Source organism: Corvus kubaryi, unplaced genomic scaffold (genome assembly GCF_017639235.1).
Source record: "Corvus kubaryi isolate FWS band 111438036 unplaced genomic scaffold, C.kubaryi_AGA036_p1.0 66, whole genome shotgun sequence".
Lineage (NCBI taxonomy): Eukaryota > Metazoa > Chordata > Aves > Passeriformes > Corvidae > Corvus > Corvus kubaryi.
The window spans coordinates 2819865-2843078 of record NW_024582054.1 but is presented as its reverse complement, the minus strand read 5'-3'; the positions used below and the strand labels follow the sequence as shown (position 1 = coordinate 2843078).

General features: G+C 37.6%; 1 protein-coding gene across 2 annotated transcripts in view; it reads right to left on the bottom strand.

Moving 5' to 3' along the window:
- Nucleotides 1-307: 307 nt before the first annotated feature.
- Nucleotides 308-23214, bottom strand: part of LOC121674118 (cytochrome c oxidase assembly protein COX16 homolog, mitochondrial) — a 45172-nt gene continuing 22265 nt past the window's right edge. For both annotated transcript variants that reach the window (XM_042048153.1, XM_042048154.1), the window contains 2 exons: nucleotides 14567-14629; nucleotides 308-678 (listed from right to left, as the gene is read on the bottom strand). In XM_042048153.1, the coding sequence (XP_041904087.1) occupies nucleotides 562-678; nucleotides 14567-14629 (180 nt within the window). In that variant the 3' untranslated portion in view covers nucleotides 308-561. The remainder of the gene's footprint in view (nucleotides 679-14566; nucleotides 14630-23214) is intronic.

Genomic DNA, 23214 nt, shown 5'->3' with positions numbered 1-23214 from the left:
GACCAATTATCAGCTGACAGTACATGCCTTTATACAGTCCCTGGAAATGAAACACAAGAGTATTATTAAGCCAAAACTGGAGTCACTGTTCTGAACAGCTCATATGCCTGCGGAGTCCCTTCCAAGCTAAAGAGCCTGAAGTCATGCAGGGGCTCCCTGAAGCAGCATTTATCTGGTCACACACATCTAGATGACAGCACTGTTGTTCTCATTAGGATGACAACTTCTGGTACTGACAAGTGACTCTTAAAATGTTATTCCTTGCTAAAGCAGTTTTGAATGTTAGAGATTGAAAAATAATGGGATATTCTCAATAGAAGAATCAGCTTTTTTTAATTGAAAATTAACATATACAGCCTGTGGTACTCTACGCAAATGGATGCAAACAAAGAGCTTCATATAATGCAGCGCCTTCTGGGCTGATCTCACAGTTACTTATATATACAACAGCTGAATTGTTCAGTGCAACTGCTCCCATGTCTGTTCCTGACACTGGATTAAAAATTAAGACAGTCCAGCCTGAGACTTTTTTCCCACATGCACCAAATTAGGCTTGCTCAGTCACTCTGTCTTGAGACGGAGAGCCTCCCGCCGTTGCTTCTGAACCGTCCTGGAATCTTCCCACAGACTGGGTCCTCTGATGTTCTCCCAGTTATCCAAGTTAGATTTTTCCAGCTTCTGCAGACAAACAGCAAAAATAACAGTGTCACTTTGACAGATCCATGATTTAAAGTATGTATGATTCCAAACTGAATTCTTTTTTCACAACAAACTCAGTATCACCATTGAGTTCATGAACTTTCATCTACCCTGCATGAGAAATTCAACAAGAAGGAAAAAAACCCAGGAGTTACCCATATAGCTGCATAAATGACTAAGATAGGCATTACTGCATGTGCTTGTCAGCAGGTAAGTAACATTTAAGGACAGGAAGCACTGCAGCATCTGAACATGACTGAAGACACCTTGTATTCACTTTTTCTCCTCTCACCTTGTTTTCCAGATCTGTTCTTCAACTGCAAGCCTGCCAAGCACTGAAGTAGTAGGAGTGACAAGCATTGGTATAGCTCAAACAGAAGTATTAGTAATTAGTGACCTGAAGTATCCTGTCAGCACAAATACAAAGCATGTTGGATTCATTATCTAGCACAAGGAGAGACAGCAACGGTGCAAACCCCTTCAATCCATATGGTTTTAACTTGAGAGAGGTATGCAATGCTTTCTGCTGACTAGTTTCGCATGGCACCCAGCCACCACAGATAGGCCTCTTACTAAGTCATACATGAGATATGTTAACTGACTGAACTGTCAGGTAGTGAAAAACTAGATTTAATTACCTTCTTGCCTACTCCTATCATCCCCCCTCAGACCTACCAATGACTGAAATATTTATCTAGACTTAGAGGCAACAAATATGAAGCACAGACACCCTTCTGACCTCACCTACCATGTGCTGCCATCAAAGAACACAAACATGTATTGCATCTTCACCGTCCTGTTGGCAGAGGCATATCTGTCCCTCCCCAGAACATAGACAAGTCTCACATGCCAGCTGTGGAACAGCACATTGGATATGATGGGGAGACTGAGGAGAGGGTCTGCACCACTGCCAGAATCAGGTCACACTGACTATTCTAGTAGTCCTAGATGCTACTGAACAGGGCAACACTGCGTACCAGTAATGAATGATACATACTGCAGTGGGACTTAAACCTGATCTGTGATCAGGGCCTCATCTCAGCAAATGCTGTAAAAATACACCAGAAAATACTTAACCCTGCCCTGAGCCTGTGGCCTAATTTGTCTACTATCAATCATTCAAATAAATGACAAACACCCAGGCACTTGAATAATAGTTGCAGAAAAATTCAACAGCTGTAACAGAATAGACCTGCTGCTATTAGTTCATGTTATGTAAAAGTTTCCTGACTCTTCTACAATTGAGGAAATTGCAATGAGGTTTGTCAGATATCAAAAGAAATTAGGCAACACTCTACAGAAGATATATCAGAACACATGCACAAACATAGACTTTCACAAGGTAGGAGCAACTGAATTTTTTGTACAGTAGAGTTGGCATAGGTCTTTCTGAAGAATTGTCTTTACTACTGTATATGTCTTACGCTTAGCTGGTACTTCATTTCAAACAGAAGGGATCTGAGCTGACATGGAAGGAGAGAGAAGGAGGAAAGGTACTCATCATCCCACACAACACAGACTATCCCCTCTGATTGCAAATTCAGAATTTAACATCTGATTCTAATGGAAGCTTCAAGGAAACTACACTGAAAATAACCTTGTGCTTTAACAGAAAGGATGCGTGCTGATTTAATTAAACACAAAGGTATCACACAGCTGTGAGGATCTCAGCTATTCCCAAAGTTGTTTGGCTCCCAAAGTCTGAACATGAATCAACTTTTAAAATAAGTACAACAAAACTTGTGGTATTTAAAGATAGGCTACATAAAGAAGTCTATCAAAAGAGACATGCATACTGAAGATCTTCACCAAAAAGTTCATATTAATTTGCCCCTGAAACTTCACAAAGGCTTTACAGAGAGGAGGTTTGTCAAAAACAGGAAGTATTTCAAAACTGTAATACCCAAACAAACCAGTACCACAAAGTATCTTGGCAGTTTCCAATAGAAATCATAAAGGTACCTAGAAAACACACTGTGATACACTGACAAAATAAAACAACCAAGGGTTACACGCAGTGAATGGCACTGCCCAAGATGACAGATAAGATCTGTTGATCAATTAAAATTTAAAGAAATAAGGATTCTAATGTATACATAGGAAGACTGTATTTTCATTTTTTATTGTCATTATATTTATAGAGATCATTAACATTTTGTGTCATGTATAAACACCGTGTAGTATCTTACTGCAATTCAAGAAGAAAGCAAATTCCTTACTACCATGGCACAGTATCTGCAAGATTTAGTTTATGGGATAGCTATCAGTCATCAGAAGGCAGAATGATTAAGCATTTCAACTTTCTGAACTGATACGATGCATTTTGGAATAAGAGAGCACTCCTGTTGCATGTGGATAGGCATAAAAAGGAGTACCACCACTGAAAGGGGATGTGAAAATCTGTTCTGCAATGCTTTGCTATTGTATAGCTATTTTCACATATATCTGTCCTGGTTCTGGGTGGGGTAGAGTTAAATTTTTTAATAGCAGCCAGTATAGGGCCATGTTTTGGATTTGTGTTAAAAACAGTGTTGGTAACACAGGGATGTTTTCATTACTCTTGAGCAGCTTACACAGTGCCAAGGCCTTCTCTGCTTCCCACACCACCCCACCTGCCAGTGAGCTGAGGGTGCACAGGAGGGGACACGGCTGGGGCAGGTGACCCCAGCTGACCACAGGGATATCCCACACCATATGGCACCATGCTCAGCATGTTAAGCTGGGGGAAGAAGGAGGAACAGGGGGACATTCAGAGAGATGGAGTTTTCTTTCAAACCACCTTTACACGTGATGGCACCCTGCTCTCCTGGGAATGGCTGAACACGTGCTGCCCATGGAAGTGGTGAATGAATTCTGTGTTTTGCTTTGCTTACACCAGCACCTTATGCTTTAGCTATTAAACAGTTTTTATCTTAATCTGAGTTTCCTCACTTCTACCGTTCCAATTCTCTCCCCCAACCCATCACGGGGTGGCGAGTGAGCGGCTGTGTGGGGCTTGGCTGCTGGGCTTAAACCAGGACAGCACCTCACGTACAATTGAGTAAAACCCTACCCTTGTTGCTTGATCACTGACATGAAAATTCTTACAACAGTATCACCCCAGAATAAATGGCTACATTAGATGTAGGCTAAAGACATGCACATAGCTACATTTAAAATTCATCTTAGTGATGAGAATAAGACCAGACTGACAGTCCTTCTCTTAATTAGGTGCAGCACAAGCTGCAAAGTTACACATCTCCTTCAGATTGCCTGAGCTGTACAGTGCGAATTCAGGTATGCATCTAGTTCTGCTCTCAGATCAAGTTGAAGTCAATATCTTTCATTCCATCTGGCTAGGTCTTCTTAATTTCTTATTTTTTTCATTTTAGCCACTTGGACTCTGCCTACCTAACTTTATGAAGACATCACATCACATGTTAAACTACTTCCAGCTTTTACTAAACTGAAATTCATATGAACTGGAAGGCTAAAAACCAAAAGACTTCTTCTCCCAATTCAAATGTGATAAACAGTCAATCATTGGAGACTACAATGAAATGTAATTAGATCAGATCAGCAGCACTTTTCCTGCTTGTCTAAAATAGCCCAAAGGATATTGAAAATTAGCTGTTTAAAGTAAGATCAGTATAGTCCATTAAATCTACTGATTCACTCCCTAAATCAGCTAAACTGCCTCTTAAGAGTACAGGACTGACAGAAGCTGTAAATTCAAGGAAAAAATTGCAGTTATTCAGACAGGCACAGTGAAAAAGAAAAATATGTTCAACTGTTTGCCACACTTGACTTTTAAGACTTGTTAAACAGCTTGACTGGTGCAAAGGTACCCAAAAGGACATAAAAAGACCTTCTTAAGGTCTAAAAGACTTCTTAATTGCTGGTTCAAATGCCTGGCTTAAGCAGAACTCATAAGCCTCTGTCAGCCTTAAAATAAAATAAAATTTTGAGAAGAGTTTGAATTCTACTCTTGCAGGATAGTCTTCATGCCACAATACACAAACTGAAGTCTGCAGAAATTAATTTAGAGCTATTAATGTTCAGGCTGAGTGAATTCAAGGTGGCCGCTTGCAAAAAATGTTTGGCTTTAGTCTCAGTTTCTCACATGTGAAAGGAGGGATAAGGGAATCCTGTTTACTTTACAGCTTGATGAAATAAATTCTGTGAGGAGCACCACAGAAAGAAATAGCTCTGATACAGAGAGAAAATTATTTCCCATCATTATAGTAAGCAAATCCATTTGCAGACAAAAGATGAGCCAGGGAAAAATATCCTCATGGCTGCAAGAGGCAATGAAAGAATTAAACCAATTGAACAGTCTGTTTTTTAAAGGTGTCAAAAAAGCTTGAAGAGACAAAAGGTACATTGAGGAGCTCTGTAATGACATATAGATGAGGAGGTACAGAATTACAGCTAACACTGAATCTGCTGTCTTGTGCATGACTGAAAATCCTAACTTCATCATCACACTGATACGGCTTTAGCGGGGTTTTTTTGTAACTCTTTCCCAGAGCCATCTTTTTGACATCTCATTTTCTTAATATAAACTGGGTGTTACTTACTTTGCTTAGGAATTAGGAATTTAATATCTGCAATTAGTGATTTAATAATCCGGGATTTAATAGCCCATGATTAGTCATTTAATCCTCAGCTTAAAAAAAAAGTATTTTTTCCAATTAGAGACTGTTTAGTTTTTATGATATTAGTAAACAAACAAGTTATCAAGCAGCAAACTATGGCCAGAATAAGATTTTTTTGTTGTTCATTAAGGGAAGAATTGGTGTGGGTGAAGGGCAGACTGGCATGTAAGCATCCAGATAGCTGCTTCTCCTTTTGGCTTTGCTGAAGACTGGCAAAAACCAATAGAGGCTTTGTTGCTTACTTCAGTGACATCCAATAGCATTCATCTATGGCACAATTAATTAACCTATGGTGAACTGGTTTAAGACAGTCTTTCCCCATGTGTTATTTTCCCTTTAATTATGCCAATTCAACTACATGGGGCTGTGCTCTGACCAGAAAAAAAAAATAGTTTAGTAAAATAAACTCATACTGCTTATGAACAAATCCTATCTAAGCATAGGACTATGCAAACACTTGAACTAGCATAGCTGAAGAAAACATTGGGTGGAGAGAGGAGAGAAACATCTTTGAGTGACTATGTGTAAAAGATGTATATTGAGGAACTATACCATCAGTTTGTCTGTGCAACCTTTTCCTGATCCAAAGCATGCAAACAGAACTTGCCTCCACCTCAGAGGTGTCCCAGAGTTTAATTACTGTTCACAGAGTACTCTCATAGTTTTGTGTGAAGGTGTTACAGTGATACAAAGTGCTTAGTAAACTAAACAATTATATCTCTGAGTTAAAACTACATGATTACACAGTCTTGAATTTTTAACATAACAGAAAACAACACGAGACAGACTTGCATCAGGAATTTGGCCTTGCCACAATTTCCTCCTAATTTATAAACAGTTTTCCTTCTTAAAATTCACAATCTCTTAAAAACCACATTAAATCTGAGAGGATAATGCAGTGCTATTTATGCATTACACCTGTAGCTCACCCAAGATGGACTTCTCAGTCCAAAAGATTTATGATAAAGTCAAGAGAACGCATGCATGGGTCATTTACTTTCAGCGTATCTTCTTTTCTTAAGCAAAAACGAAGCTCAGAAAGGTCCAACATAAATAATAGCATGAGTGCAGCAGTACAACTTCAAGATCAAACACCCCAAATTCAGCAAATTCCACTTTTAATTAAGCAATTAAGTACATTTAGGATAGTTTTCATTTCTCTCGTACAGAAGCTATGGTTATTCTGCCCCAGAAAGAGAGGTGCTGCTTACTAAGATTTATCCCTACATTTACAACTTGGGAGACCTAGCCAAGTCAACAGGACCACGGAATTTCCCAAATCTGACTGCTTGATCTTGCTAACTTTATATCATACTAAACTTCATAAAGGGATGTCCTAGTTACTGCAGCACAAGTCTCTAAAATAGGAGCAGCCCGGGAGAGACTTTTGGGATGTTTGCAGCAACTTTTTCAGATAAATAAAGGTGAACTTGACTGAAGGCAGTATGTGATCTTTAACAGTGCAGGGGACCAGTAAGAGTAAAAAACGACAGTTCTGCTGCTGCTAAGAAGAGGAGACAGATTTCTACAGCACGTCCCTATCTGGAGCCCAGAAAGCCCTCCTGACACCACAGAAATGGGTTCTTTCAAACAACTTCCTAAGACTATGAATGCTTGGAAGTGTGGAATATTTTTTCACTTTCTGTATATAAAACCTGGCACAGTCTGTCCTTCTAATAAAGATAAAAAGATACTCTAATAAAAAAAGGATGAGGTGTACCAGGATAAAAAAATATGAGACCCATGAGTCACACATGGTGTTTTTCCTTCTGAAGAGATATGAAAAACAAGGTTTCTTACGTGAGAGGAAAAAGCTGCAATCAATACCACAGCAAAGGGCTACAAGATTACCACAACAAGAAGTGATCAGTTACCACTATGAAACTAACAGAAGTGTGTGGGCATAAGAAAAGAAACAACTAGAGAAGGTTTACAACAACAGTGTCAAATTAAACTTAAATCCAGGCCGTTAAGTAACTACTTTAAAGTAACCACACTCCTTCAAATCAGCGGTCAACTTTACCAAACAGTCGACTCTTCCGAACTGGTGGGCACAATCTTCTGCCTCTCACATGCTCCCTGTCTATCCTGGTCTCAGTTAGTTCAGGTAACATTCACACAGTTAGTGTAGTTTAGGACTTCTGCTTCTCATCTACAATGCCCTCCTGATTTTCCACTCACTTCTCTTCCAGAACTTGCTTATCAATTCATATGCTGAAACAGAATGCTTTTCTCCGTGGGGAAACTATGATTTGGGCTAAATGTTAACATGACAATTTCAAATGTTTCAGCCATAAATAGTTTTTCAGTAACATCAATAGCTATGGTTTGATTTGTGCTGTTGGTCAATTTCTCATAGGGAAAAAAAAATCCTCCTGTTCCTTCTCTGTGGCTAACACCCCCTGTCTAATTGATGTGGACAGTAATAGGAGTGTTATTCCCCCACTATACTGCCAGTGACAGTAAAGCTACTTCTCAGCAATACTGCTGAGACACACAATGAAGTCATGGGTTAAACTTGGGAACTTTTCTATTCAATTTTTAGAAGTTTGATTATTTAGCTAAGAAATGTGCAAATTCCATGGTCAGCTTCCACCAGAATCTTGCATCTCATTTTTCTGTTTGATCAGTAAGCCTGTTAGGACAAGCTGTGACCCATTCCCTGACAGTAACTTGCTAAAGCAGACTACATTTTTATAGTATAGTTTGAACATTAAATAATGATAACAATAATTTGAGAAGCAAAGAACATGCAAGAATTGTCTAATAATCTTTTAAAGTATTTCACATTTAGACTTGATTGTCCATGTGGACATCATCTGACAATCACAAAATATTCCAGATAATGTTTTTGAAATTGGCCAAAATAGGAGAAAAAAATCTAAGAAAAACAAACAGGAGGATATTCTTGCAAAAAGTCACTTTGCTGGTTGCTGAGACAGGAACTTCCTTCAAAATTATCTGTTTTGCTGTATCATCTTCAGAAGCAGACAATGATAGAAACATACACGGCCTCAGCTGTGTAGCTAAATTCCCACACACTACACTAAAGTTACTTCAGGGATATTTCATACCAAAGATCCAACAATTCCCCACTGAGAGCCCATTATTATGGCAGAAGTGCTTAACATTTCCACCTAGCCAGCTGCACAAGAAAGTGTTCCCTATACTGGCTGCCTGGCAGAAGCTAGCAGCATTCCTTAACACAATAAATTAAAGAATTCAGCCATGATGTGTGGATACAACTTTCCCTACCCAAACTTTTGGGGTTTTTTTGTGACTGAGACAACACACAGTGTTGGCCCTAGCATGGTAAGAGTTGGTCAATTCACGTGGCATTAAAAACCAAGGAAACAAGCATGGAATGCAAGCTGGTACTAAGGATTCTATTTTGGAGAGAGGAGAAAGGGTGATGAGATTATTTATAACAGTCCCAACCATGTTTGCTGTCTGACTGTTAATCACTCACCTTGTTTTCCATCTATGAGACATCAGTGTCTTCTTATTGGATAAGGAAAGTGCAAATGCAACATAACTGAAAGAAACAGCTCTCAGTTAAGGAAAATCCTGTGCTAAGAGATGACCAGGAAAGAATTTACAGGACTATTAAATAGAGATGCATTCCAGAAATAACACCAGATAAAAGTGATACCCTATGAACTTTACTCTGAAGGCTGTCCTTCCTGCAAGAGGCTTTTCTACTAGGATTCTTCCTGTGCCATACCCATCACCAAATTCCACCTTCTTGTGTTTCTCTGCGAAAAACTATGAACATAGTTTATAGTTTGAACACATTGAACTATGGTACAGGAAACTACTAAGATGTCAAGAAGAAAAGGTCAAAGCTATAGGTGGCTATGGACTGTACATCCACTCAGAATAAAATGCCTAACACAAACTATTTGAACTAAAATCCTTTCCCATGGCAGTTTCTATTGATGATAAAATAACACAACTTTGTACTTCTCTACAAAACATTGTGTTGAAGACTCATAATGAAATAAAAACATAAAAGACCATTTCACATGTGAAAAAACTGAAATGCAAGAAACTCAACTCGTCCCAGACAACCTGGAGGGCAGTCAGAATCTAATGGCTAGGTTGGACAATGCACTAAGAAAGAAGAGAGCATGGAAGGAACACAGTGATTAAAGGGGTAAGAAAAGTATCTCAACCTCTTTATTTATCTCAACCTATTTACTGTCATAACAGTCACTAAGGGGGGATATTTTCCCAACATCTTTGTCAGCTCTCAAACAGCTCAAGGCATTTAGCCACTAGTATCTTCACAGACACTGAAGCGTATCAATTCAGCACACTAATCTGTTAATTCTTAAACAGCAACAAAATCAGTAATCCTCTGGTACTGATAATGACAGCAACAAGATACTTGCAGATTTCAATGACTGGCATCGTCCTGATGTCCACATACTTGGATGCAATTACCATGTTACTACACTGTCACTCCCTGAAAAAAAGTTTCATCCACTCTGCTGGCACCACAATCCCTGAAGTTAAGTCAAATGAGCATTAAGTGGCCTGAATATTTTTCAGAAGAGCTTATTCAAATTCTTCTTTTAAGACAGTAAATATATAGGTTATATTCCCAAAATGCCTCTCCATACACCTACTCTTAATTTTTGAACTGTCCTCAATATACATTTTAATACTGCAATTACCAGACTTCTGCTGTAATTGTTAGGGCAAACAATTAAAAAACTTCTGTCCAGAGCTAATGTTGACTTTTTGTGATTTATCAAATTATAAGGAACAAAACCTGCTCAATATTCATACTCTTTAAGTCAAGAAAACAGCATCTTCTACTCTGACCATTTGCAGACCAGCATATTACATCAATTATGTCATCCTTGAAAGCAGTTGAAGGAAAACTTTACAAAGTTTTACAGTTGTGATATTCTGAAACACAAAGGACTCATTTTTCTTGCTGTTGTGTTCAAATGATGTTCCCATCTCCTAATAATGGATCTTACTTCTAATTTTACTATATTTTCTGCAATGAAAAAATGTTCAATAGCTATCACTTTCTTCCTATGAAAGTATTTATATGGAAGTAACATTCTTCTCAGTACCTTTAATATTATTTAAATCTTCAAGTTTCTTTTAAGGCATTTTTAGAGCCCTAAGCCGGTATAGTCAGCCTGTTCTGCAACCTAATCCATTCTTAAAGGCCTGTTCAAAATGCAGTTACCAAAAGAAGAATCAGAATTTCAATCCCAGCCTCATCAGTGCCATACTCAGAAGTAAAATCACCTGGTCATCTACCATTCCTGTTTATATTCATACACTGAATTAGCTCTTTGTGCCACAAGATCACACTAGAAGATTCAGCTGAATTATTTATTCACTGACTCCTAAATCTTTTCCAGAATGCAGTCCACTCTGGCCTGCATCTTCAGATTTTAAATAAATAACTGGCTACTCTAAAAGGTACTTTTCACTTTTAATGGGCCCATCTTCCCAAGTAATATGAACAGCTCTCTGTCCCTGCCTTGCCATGCTTTTACTACTGCAATAGTTTCATATCACTTGCACATTAGTAATTTCACAATTTCTTCACGTCACTGAAAAAAATACACAACATTGCCTATATGTCCCAAATCTCACAGAACTCTTTCAATAGCATCACCTTCCTGCCCAGTGATGATTCCCAGAGAACCATCAATCCCAGACTGACATTTTCAGCAGCCACTGAAGTCTTCAAAGCCCATTCTTAGAACATGGCTATAAACTACCAGAGTCTAGAAGGTATTAAAAAACATCTCGTTTGATTATTAAGGGGTTTGGAAGCACATCTGATTCTAATACAAAGGACTTTTTTCCCTAAAAAAAAAAATACAGATATGTTTTTCGAATGTTGCTACTTTGCCAACATGGTTAATCATGATTTTACATCCTCGTTATTTTATTCTTGGTTTGCTGCAACACCATCCTGTTACTGATATCCTTGTCAGCTTACTTATCAGACAGCTCTGATGCCCTTAGCATCTTTTATCAGTCTTCTCTGCTTTATAAATTACTCATTTACTGTTTCCATAGCAACCCTTCATGTTTTTATTTATTGTGATATTTTTTCCTCTACTTTCAATTGCTATTGATTCCCACTGAATATCACATATTTGATTCAAACTCCAGTGATTTTTTCCATTGCAAAACGTTAGTCAATTCTTAAGAAAGCTTTTATTTGCTAGAAAAACCCTTAACAACAATTCTGTATTTTGGGGTCTGATGTAACTGAGGCCAGCTTTTTTAGTGTTTATTAGACCATTAATTATGCAGAAGTATAGAAACCAAGTGCTAGAATAAGGAATGTTATTTTTAGACTGCATTAAACACATGAAGAGGAATGTACTATGATTGTTAAACAACCACAAGAATGTTTTTCACTCATCATGAGTTTTTTTATCTTCTTTTTTTAACCAGTATTTTTGTCCTTTCAAATAAAATACTCTAGGCTTTTCTCACAGGTCAAACACTTGACATTTTTTACAGTGTGTTCTACAAGGCCCAGCTCAGCAGCAGAACTACATTCACATTATTAGTACCAGCATCACTAGTGGACAGAGCTGTGATTTATTAGGCTAAGGGGAGCAGCAGGGACTAATTGGTCATATGAGGACAAAAAAGTGAGAGGAATGCATGAACAATGGAGAGTGTAGGCAAAGGTAGCTTGCTCCTTTGGCATGTCCCAAGGCACAAGATAAATGCCATTATTAACAGATCTGAGATACAAGAAATGCAGTATGAATTATACATGTAAATTCTTCCTTCCTCAAAATAGTATCCTGACCAGAAACACTCCTGTATGAAATAAACTTTTTATAGTTTGAGAAGATATAATTTAGTAAATTAGAAGGTAAGAAAAAGTCTTTATGTTAATTTCCTCACAATAAATCAGGTCTGTGATTATAACTTTTTACATCACCACCACCACCACCACATCAGAGACAAAATGCAGACTTCAACATGTTTGAAATATTGGAAATGTCTTTATTTTTTGCAATATGTCCATATGGGCATATATGTGTGCTTATAGGAGAAATTATGACATTCTAGAAGAATTCAGTATATATTCAATATGTACATTTCTGTAAGGACAGTAAGATATTTTTAAAAGTCTTGGGGAGGATCAAAGGACATTTGCATGTATCAGGCAGCCACGCTTCAAAAGAGCTGGCATGGTATCCTCAGTAACAGCTGCAGATATAATGCCAATAATATTGTAAAATAAGGCTTCACATATTAAAACAGTAACTTTTTTTTAACTGCCCTTGATCTCTTATCACACCATATTTAGTAACAGCCACCAGTGTAATCCTTCAATGTGACCTATATATTGAATTAGAAGGTGTTCCTAAGAGCTGTATTTTGGACAAGTCAAAAAATAAAGGAAGGAGAAAAATGTCCACCCAAACTCCTCTAGTCTGGAACAGCTGGGGTCCACAGAAAACTACTCTCCTAAATGTCAGCTGTAACTTGGTGATTGGTTAGATTTTGTCCACCAGAATACAGAGGTAACAGTGACTTAAAATTGTCACACACTCAGTGTGGAGCCTGCAAAGTATGTGCATGACTGCTGGTAGTTTCACAAATTTCACTGAAGCAAGAAATTAGTATGTGCTTTCAAGCTGGTGCCCATAGTAAAGTAGATATTGATATTAGAGTTCAAAACAACAATCTAAATCTACTTTCATTATGCAAATCCATTTGTTTTGTTGAACTGATCTGCCCTCTATAACACCCAAGCACTACTCTGGAAAAATTTCAGTCTGGGAACTCTCTACAGTTTAGATTAAGAAAACAGTAAGATGGCTTCTGCCATTTCTGTCCATCAGAAAAGAGCCTCATTACCCAAGTAGGCTTGTAATATATTATTATACCAGATGTATTTTATTACCATTGACTTATCCATAAAGATAATGCAGTTATGGCTATTTAAATAATGTCCTTCAACTATTTACTCATCTTCTGAAGAAAAAGTAAGGCTGTCTGAATACAGATTGGTTGATATTGAGGTTTGGTATTGAGTTTGAGATGTGGTTCTTTTCACTGCTTGTGGTTCTTTTTACTTTTTCTTCCACATAAATAAATCAGAGCAGCCTTACAGTATATTGAATGGAAACGGAGAGACAGCAATCCCAGAGGCAATCAGAACTTAATGGATTTGTAAGTTTTGAGTCTCCATTGGAACTTCCCATCTTTTTATTCCCTGCACCAGAAATCACAATTCTTTATAGCAGGGGAGAGCCCAAAACTATTTGCAATAATGTTAAAAACTAGCAGATATTTTGTGAAATTAGGCCTGTGAAAATACAAAAGGTAAGTTTTATTTTTATTTCAAACAAATCACGAAAGAGTAATAGAATAGTAAAGTTTTATTATCAAGACCATGTACTGCCATTTGGACACCTATGAGAGTACGAGAGCAATGGGTGCAATCGAGATTCTTCAAAGGCATGTGAGAGAAATGTGCTATGGGAAGAAAACAAATACCTATGTTCATTATAAAGGCTGCAAAGACAGATGAAGTATTAGTTGGACATTTGATTCAATTAATTTTAAAACATTAGGAACAATCTTAAATAGCTTTATTCTTTGTTTCTGGTCACAGAGAGACTTTTTCCAGTTTTTCTAACACGGTTTTTTGTAGGCCTGAAAATCTATGAAACTCTGGGTATTAAGCTGGTCAAAACACATTTTAGAGCTCACTAGTATTTGAAGAAAATGCAATGCTGAGGGAAGAGTGAACTATTTCTCTATAAAATTTTCTGAAACCATGTGAAAGGAATGACAGTTGTTTCATAAATTTCAGAAGCAAGAAATAACATAAAAGCACATCATGCACATTGTTCTGTAATTTGGTCTGAAGATCATCAAAACTCATGCAGTAGAAGTGTTGACTTACATTCACACACACTCCATCCAAGGCCAACATCAGCTCTACATTTATAAACTAGGTTTAACCACAGAAATACTGAATTTATTTGTACCACTGTACTTAATGCCTGGACATCAAAGTAAAGCTGTGTTCAGAAAGAAGCACTGTGTGTTCAAAAACCTTTCTTTACATAAAACCTTGTTTTTATTGGACATCAGTGAGTCAAAGGCAGATGGTTGATCTAATTTTAGTTAGGGACAGATACAACCCACCAGCAGCCAGGGTAATCAAGGGTAGCCAAGGTTATGGGCCCCAAGCAACAAATTTATTTTACCTCATATTCAGATTCCAGTGTCACAGTGTTCTGTTTTAACTTTTCTTTCAAAGCTGGATCAACCTGAAAGACAAACAAAAATACAGCAAAAATGTTTGCTTTTAAGACTATTTTTTAATAGAAATCTTAACCTCAAATAAACTAAATATTGGTATATGCAAACCCTTCTTTCCTCTAAATGAGTTTATGTGCCATTTGTTCAGATACCAGGATGATGAACACAGCACGAGAATCAGGCTGAAATGAAACAGGTCAACTGCCAAATTATTAAACTCCAAAGGAAAACACATTTTTAACTATAGCCCTGCACTTGCATTACCTTAGATACTTAAATCTGTCCCTGTTTAGTTTAAAAGCGTTAAACTAAACAAAACTTAAATAAAGGAAACGAGCAAAAAAGGATAAAATTGTGATCATGTAACATATTATACTCCTGAATGCTGAGTTCAGTGAATAGTTATACAATATATCCTGGTTTTCAAAGTCTAAGCATGAGTTGAATTTCCAGTTTTCTGGTGAACACATAGCTCTTTCCTAGTTTTGATTCTGTACTGACAGTGCTGGTGTTTCCTGTCACCTTTCAGAGATGCTTATTGAAAGAAAAAATCTAAGAACAGACATGTCAATGAACTACAGCAGACACATTTCACGTTTTAACTTCTGAGCCCAGAAGAAGTGATGTTCATCCCTCCCTCTGCTAAATAACATCTGTCTCCCACAGGTCTAAGAGTAGAAGCAAAGGGGAAAAAGATAATTAGCATTCTTCACGCTTAGAGAAAGCATTTTACGTTCTTCTCAAACAGCCACATATGCAGTATTCAGACATAGTTTTTAGGCAAACTAATTAAAATACCAAATAAATCCACCATGACAGAACAATCTCATTTTTAGAGCTTAAAACCAAAATAGATGTGTAAGGAGACTGGTCGTGTGTGTAGTTACACCCCTGGTACACTAGTCCAACTACAACTAATTCAGTGAAGAAAAGTTGTTATTCTTAATTTGCTGCTTCTTGATCTGAACAAAAAGGGCTCAGTTACCCTCATCACAACCAACATCAAGCATCTAAAAGTAGTCTAGAAAACAAAAAGGGAGAATACACGTAACAGAATTTGCCTGGTCAATGCGAAGATCCACCTTCGGATCCTCTCCTAACACAAGTTCCTACTCATCAGAGGTACTTTAAACACACATCTATTATCTGTATTGATGGGAATTGCTCTGAAGAATTTCCCTAGGCCATAATGCTCCCCTTGATTACAGACACTGTCGGTTACTTAGCATGCAGCCTGTGAGACCTCAGTTCCTAAGTATGGATTCTCAGACAGGCAAGTCTAACACCATCTGTGCATGGCCAGAGGTTTGATTTCCCTACCTCATCAGTGATCTGGGCATAGAGACACACACATTTGCAACCTCCAGACTCATTACACTTGGGGACTAAGCCAAAATAATTAAAATGGTTAATGTTTGTACTGGATACAGCTCCCACCTTCTTGGTAATTAAAAAAAAAAAAATCGTAAAACAAGATAGTGTCTCTGCACTGGCCCTCTACATCAAATAAAAAAATGAAATGCTCCGTCTCTGTCTTGGCATTCAAGGCCTCTGTAGAACTGCCCCTCATTAAAGATGGATTGCCTCTCTCCCGTGACCACGACCTCCAACAACAGCCATGCTTCATTAGAACAACGAACCCATCCATCACATGTGCAGAAATCCAAAGTCTTTGGGCAGCCAGACAGGCTTTGAAGCTCGCTTTCACAGAGAGATGAGTGATTGTGGACCTCACTGTATTCAGAACTAAATGCAAACACTATTTGTTATGCTTTGTGTTCTCACAATACACATATAGACAAGGGGAAATAGAAGCTCCTGTAAGTAAGCAGCAACAGTTTTATTTCATCCTACATTTTCCCTTCATTTAATAATGAGGCAGACAAAGTATCATGGTTGAAACACCATTTTTACCTAATTAACCACAGCCAGAATTTAACTTACAACGACAGTTCAATATCCCCATTATCAAGTTTTATTTTACCAATTTTTAGTGTGTTTGTTTAATGTGTGGTGTTTGCATGGCCACATTTGTGTAAGGCAACAGCAAATAAGCAGTTAAGCTACTGCTGCTTCTCCTTCCTTCCAGCCCTTTCTGTCCTGTCTTTCTCCTGTCTTCATTCTCCTCTGCCTGCACAAAGACAGCTAAAACTGAGACACGGCATTCCAGTTCGATGCTGTAGCTTTAGTATAAAGAAAAATGCAGAAATGAAGCAGCCTAGTTGAAATTTATTTTTAAAAAAATACCCTGCAAATGTAAAATGAACAGAGTGCTGCTTCTTAGGAAGCAGGAATTTTATTCGGCAAATTAACTTACCCAAAAAGAGTAGTTAAACCCTGTTTTGAGGGCAAACTATATACACATTTTAAGGTGACTCTGCAAGACATTTCTTGTGCTCCAAGTTCCACCAAAAAAAAAAGTAAAAAAGAGGAGCAAGTATGCATTTCCTCTTCTCTTTATCTTTTTTGTTCCCTACATACACACTTACTCACATAGACTAATTTAAACATACTTGAGCCTGCACAGCAATTCAGTCACCTGCACATTCTAATGCCTTGACTGCAACCCCTGCTTTTCAGCTACCAAATGAGATGGATGGGCTACAAATTTTTTTAGGAACCCGTATAGGAGTTGAGAAAAAGTGTATTATAAAGTTTTGTTTCCACTGTGTTCGTACGATGCTGCACTATCTTTGAAACACCACAAGAACAACAACAACAAAAAAGGAAAACAGAATGATGCTATTTTCATTCTGAAAAGGCAGATAAACATCAATATGAGCCACAATCACAGATCATAACCAGGGAACACTTCGTATGGGGGCAGAGCCAGCAAAGTGCCCATGCCAAAGCAGTAGCTCCGTTGTATTACACATCTGCCACAAGATCCAAATACAAACATACATTTTGCTTCCATGATGACTACTATGCCAACACATATTGCCAAATGAGCTAGAAGCATTCAGCTATGTACTGGCAAATAAATCTTCAGCTAAATTATGGATACAAATCTGTATTAGTAGATATGATGATGGCAGCAGACAAAGCCCAAATGCCGTAACAGCCAGACAGTATCCTCTCCACCATTATTTAGGAGGCAGGAAGGAACAGAAAAGCTATTCCTTTACACTAGAGGACTCTTCTTGTTTGGCAAAATGTCAGCCGCTCCTTTAAGAACCATTTAAATTCAAACTTTTGTCTCTAAATGTAGAATTCAAAGATGTGTGCATGTATAATTACAGCATAACTTCACATTAAATTCTTACTGAAAGACTACTGAAATACTTGATGTAAGTATTTAGACAACCTTCATGAAATGCTGTCTGCAAGGCTTTGAAACCAATACTATAAATACAATTTTCAAAGGCTTTACTTCTTTTCTTTTTCTGGCGTAGGTTTTTTTTTTCCTTTTTAGCACTTGCAGCAAAAATGAATGAAACATTCTCAGTATTCTGCATTATACAGGCTTATCTCATATTACATCAACTGAAAGGGCAAGGGCCAGTGCAATATAAAAAAATCTCAGAAAAGGTTTAAGAATCCAGGTTTCAAATTAGAATTTTGTCCCATTTCACACTCCTTCAGACTTACCCTTACTTAACTTCAAAAGGTTCCCAAAGAAACAGACTTGAAAAAGATTCTTAGATGGCTAAAAGTAATAGAGGTTAAGCACAGAAACATTCTTAGAAATCTTAGTCGGCAGCTACTTGAGGCTGTAAGTAACTAAAAACCTTTTAAAAGGTGGCTGATGCTTCTCATTTTAAGGCTGACATTTTGGTTTTTCAATTAGAACCTGGACAGCATGTCTAGGTGTTAAAAATGGTGCACCTGGGGGTGCAGACAAGAGGCTTCATGACATAGCAAAGCAGGAATACCTGGTGCTTGCAGCCCCTGCCAGAACAGGGACTCCTGCAGTGCCCTGTGAAAAATGTACACTCAGTAAAGGGAAATTGTTGTTTGTGACACAAGTATTTCAGGTACAGTTACAAACTTAAAAGTGCGGCTACTAAAATAATTCTTCAGCTAACAATTTTGTATTGATACTCAGTGACCACAGCTCATTTTGGCTCAGAAGCAAATCCTATGGGCAGAGAGTGAATGAGAAATTTGTGAATGTCACTAACTTTAGCTCCAGGATAAGGAAAAGATAGCTCTTCCACAAGGGAGCCCAAAGAACACCATCACTACCCCCTTTGAAGTTTAGAGGCGTGGAACACTTCTCCATATGGGCACAGGCTAAGAGCACTACGATTGTTCACTCTGGAGAAGAGAAGGCTTTGGGGAAACCTGATTGTGGCCTTTCAGTAAGGGGGGCTTACAAAAAAAACACAGACAAACGTTTTAGCAGCCTGTGGCAACAGGACAAGGGCTGACAGTTTTAAACTAAAAGAGGGTAGATTTAGACTAGGTATAAGAAAAGCTTTTTATAATGAGGGGGGTGACACACTGGCCCAAGTTGCCCAGAAAGCTGGTGGACGCCCCCATCCCTGGGAACATTCAAGGTCAGGTTGGATGGGGCTCTGAGCAATCCGATCTACTTGAAGATCTCCCTCCGCCTTGCAGGACTGTTGGACTAAAAGACCTTTGAAAGTCTCTTCCAACCCAAACTGTTACATGATTCTATGAAACACAGGAATACAAAGCAGATTATCAGTGTCACTCCTGTTCAGCATTCAGAGAGGAGGAGCAAGCTGACATTCCAAATTTCAGGGTAACATCCCAACTGTCCACAGTACACATATGCCTGGATCCATAACTCAAATAGCCCATTTTCACAAGCAGTCTTTCTAGGCTATAAACATTACTATTTATTTGTCCATGTACTATTTGTGGCCATGGGGTTTAGAGAAAACCAAGACTTGAATGTATCACATCTTCTAAAATGATGGGTTCAGTTAGTACACAAGGAAACTGTCAGGAGACAGCCATGTCATGAGAAGAGGATTGTGCTTTTAACAGTCTCCTCTCACATAAGTCAGTGCAGTACATTGCATACTTGTGTCCTGGCATGTACTGACCAAATACTTGTATGCCAAAGTCTTACAGAACTTTCCCTCTAGCAAGCATTTCCAAAAAACAGTAGAAGATATTTCTATTCTAAAACTAGTTTGTTATTTTTACTAAAACATGAGCTTCTGTTCCTACCCTATCCTCCACAAAATAATATCCCACTGAGAAAGATTTCAGCTTTGGAAATGGGAGAAGACAGTGGCCTGAATTTAATGAACATGAATTAAAATTCAGATTTTTATTTTTCCATTGCCCCTCCCAGCATAAATAGATGGGACACAATTTTCCTGCAGTATCCACAATACAGACAGTCCACAAAATTACTGTTTAAATGAAATTTTTTAATTTGTTCTCCCCACCCATTTTTTAAACTTAAGAGTAAACCAGAATCACTAATTCTAGCTCTTCCATAGCATATCTTCTTTGAAAACATTTATCATATGGAAAATCAGCAATCTTGAGTAGATCAGTCAACTTTAATATTCCTTGAGAAGACTCCCATAAATTGCTACAAAAGTCTGTGTCATAAATATTCTAAGTTGTGGTTTATGAGCAGAGTGAGAAGCTGTAGACAGGAGAGGATAAATACCAGGACTCAGGAAATGCAGTGTAAACTACAGCCAAGCTGAGTGCTGTTCTACTTAAGAAATTAAAGGAACAAAGCTTGTAGAGATTGTAAGGTACAACAAGGGTTGTACTTATGCCAAGCTCTTTGGCATACAGTCTTAGGTAACAGAGAAGGGCAAGGCAAAACATACCATTTTTGTGCAACTTCATTCACAACAATCCTTCAACTATATTACTTAAATATTTAATACGCAAAAAAACACGTAAGGCTACTTTCTTCCCTGTGAGGGTGGTGAGGCACTGGAACAGGTTGCCAGAGAAGTTGTGGGTGCCCCATCCCTGTAATTGCTTAAAGCCAGGTTGGATGGAGCTTAGAGCAACCTGGTCTAGCAGAAAGTGCCCCTGCCTGTGGCAGGGGTCTGGAACTAGGTGATCTTTAAGTCCCTTCCAATCCAAACGACTCCATGACTCTGTGATTCTATACTGCATAGGATAGGATCCAAGCATATAGACTGGATAGGAATACTTATGAACAGGGGAGAGACAGCTGAGACTAGATGTAAACCCTAGCTTTGTGTCCTTTGACTTTTTCCTATGATCTGCATAGAATACAGACAGTTAAAAAAAAAAACATTTCATCCAGCCTCTGACAGAAATCGATGCAGACATTTCCAAAGGAGCAATATAAATCGTTGTTACAGCAGCAGTTCCCAGAGTTACAGTACATGGTGCACCAGTGATCTCTCAAAATCCAAACCTTGTACTTGCTTCCAAGTGCCTTGTACTTCCTTGACCAAAAAGAGAGACCTACAATCCCAAAAAAAGACCTACAATCCCAAACTCTGGACCATACTTTTTCATGTGATAATGTCATGGGAAATGCAATTAAGTCAAATGATGACCAAACTATCCCATAATACAACAAACACTTAAGCATATCTAGATTTCTCCCATATAAGGTCAATAAAACTAACGAGGATTCTAGAATTTTCCGTTCTGAGAAGAAAGTACTCATCATTTAATTAATTTTGGTATGCTTTCACATCCAGTTCGATTTTCAGTTGCACATTTATTTATATGATTTATACCAAATTAGTGCTGTAAACCTTGGCTCTGAATATGCTAGCATAAATTTAATTTCACAGTAAAATTCAGTACAAATATGTTCTTTTTGGCATAAAAAAAAGGTGTAAATTTGTGGTGCCAGTATATAGGAAAAAAACCCACCCTTTTTGCCTCTAAATAGAATATACTTAACAGCTAGAAACAATCCAAAATACAACTTTGGATGGAACTCCAGCAGAGTTAATTTATTTTGGTCATATTTTTTGAAGATTCCTTTTTAATGGCTATGTACCTACTACGCGAGTTAGAGCTGGAAAACATGTAAATATAGTTTATAGGGGTTTCTTTTTTCCCTTACGGCTTCCTTAGTCATATCCTACCTTTGCACAGAATCAACCACTTTGTGGTAGCTCTGAAAAACATGAAGGTCACTTAAGTTTCTGTTCAAAGCAAGTAACTTCAAGAGAGAAATCGTGACTTGGCAGCTGAAGGCAGCATGCAAGCAGTGTGCGCTCATCTCATCTGAATCTCTTCGCTGCTGTGCTATCAGACAGAAGAGGGTTGGAGAGGGTGTCCTCGTTAGCTCTGTACATCAGCAGGAATACCTGTGTTCAGGTGCTCACGGACTGTTCAAGTAGGCTCATCTGTACACTGTTCCTGGCAGCAGCTCACTTGAACAATATTGTGGAACCAAAGGCACTGTACAGTATCTAAACCACTATTTTTTGCTTGGTGTGTCAGTTCAGAAACACAAAGGAATTAATTTAAAGGGAAAAGTCTATCTCATAGGAGACTAAACCTTCAATAAAAGCACTGAAGCTTCAATAAAATAACACCAAAAAGTGCTCAAAAAACCCCAGCTCCCAAAAAACTCCAAACGACCAACCTTCTCATGCAGGAACAGAGTCTGATCCTTCAAATGTAATATAGAAACATAATACAGTTTAAAAAATGCACGAGCACACTTACAGATTAGGAATGCTTTCCTTAATCAGCATTAAACATCTAAAAACATATATGCATTTCTTTTCTTCTCTTAGTGTGTAAGTTAATGCCTAAGCCCTATCTTGAGGCATGTGAAAATACACTTGCTACCCCCATACAAACAACTCCAGTTTCCAGAAACCAACAGCAAGAAAATATACATTAACATTTTTTCTCACTGAAAATAATCAAGAATATAAAATGAAACAAAAAAGTCTGCAGTTTTTAACCCTAAAAATGGTCTAAATTATGTTTTAAAAATTCATTTTGATTTACAGTACATATCTGGTTTTTACAGAAATTTATTAAGTACTGAAACAAATTTTGGCTTTTTCATGTCTTTTTGAACAGAAACAATTTTTAGGATCCAGTGTGAACTTATCAAAATTGTTTTCAGTGCTCTGAAAATGCATTTCTACAAATAAATTACCACCAAATTCTAATAACTGTCATCTTAAAATCTGCACATGTTGAAGGAATTAACACTTCTCATTCTACAGTTCCCATTGCATTTAAGTAAAAATACTTTCCACACTGACATCTAGTGAAGTTTTACAGTAAGAAGAAAAATCATATTCTAATACTTTGTACTTACAAAAGGCTTTAATATTCCAAATTACTTATACTTTAAATTACTAGAATTTGCAATGCACTTGTACATCACACAGTACTTTCTTTTGAAGGTATTTTGCCACTATTTTTAATAAATAACATGTTTATCTGTCAAAGGGTCAGACATTCTGATGGGTATATTAGAGAAAGTTACAATGGTAAAATCTGGTGTAATTAACATATGAATAGCAAAGTTATTGTTTTCCTTATAAGGGCTTAACATCCAACGTCAACAAAACAATTTAACTAAAATCAGTGGGAATTATGAATACAGAATATTTTAATTCATTCATTTTAAATATTAGTAAGGCAAGTCACCTGTCTTCTCTAAGCAGTATCCAAAAAGCCTGTATTC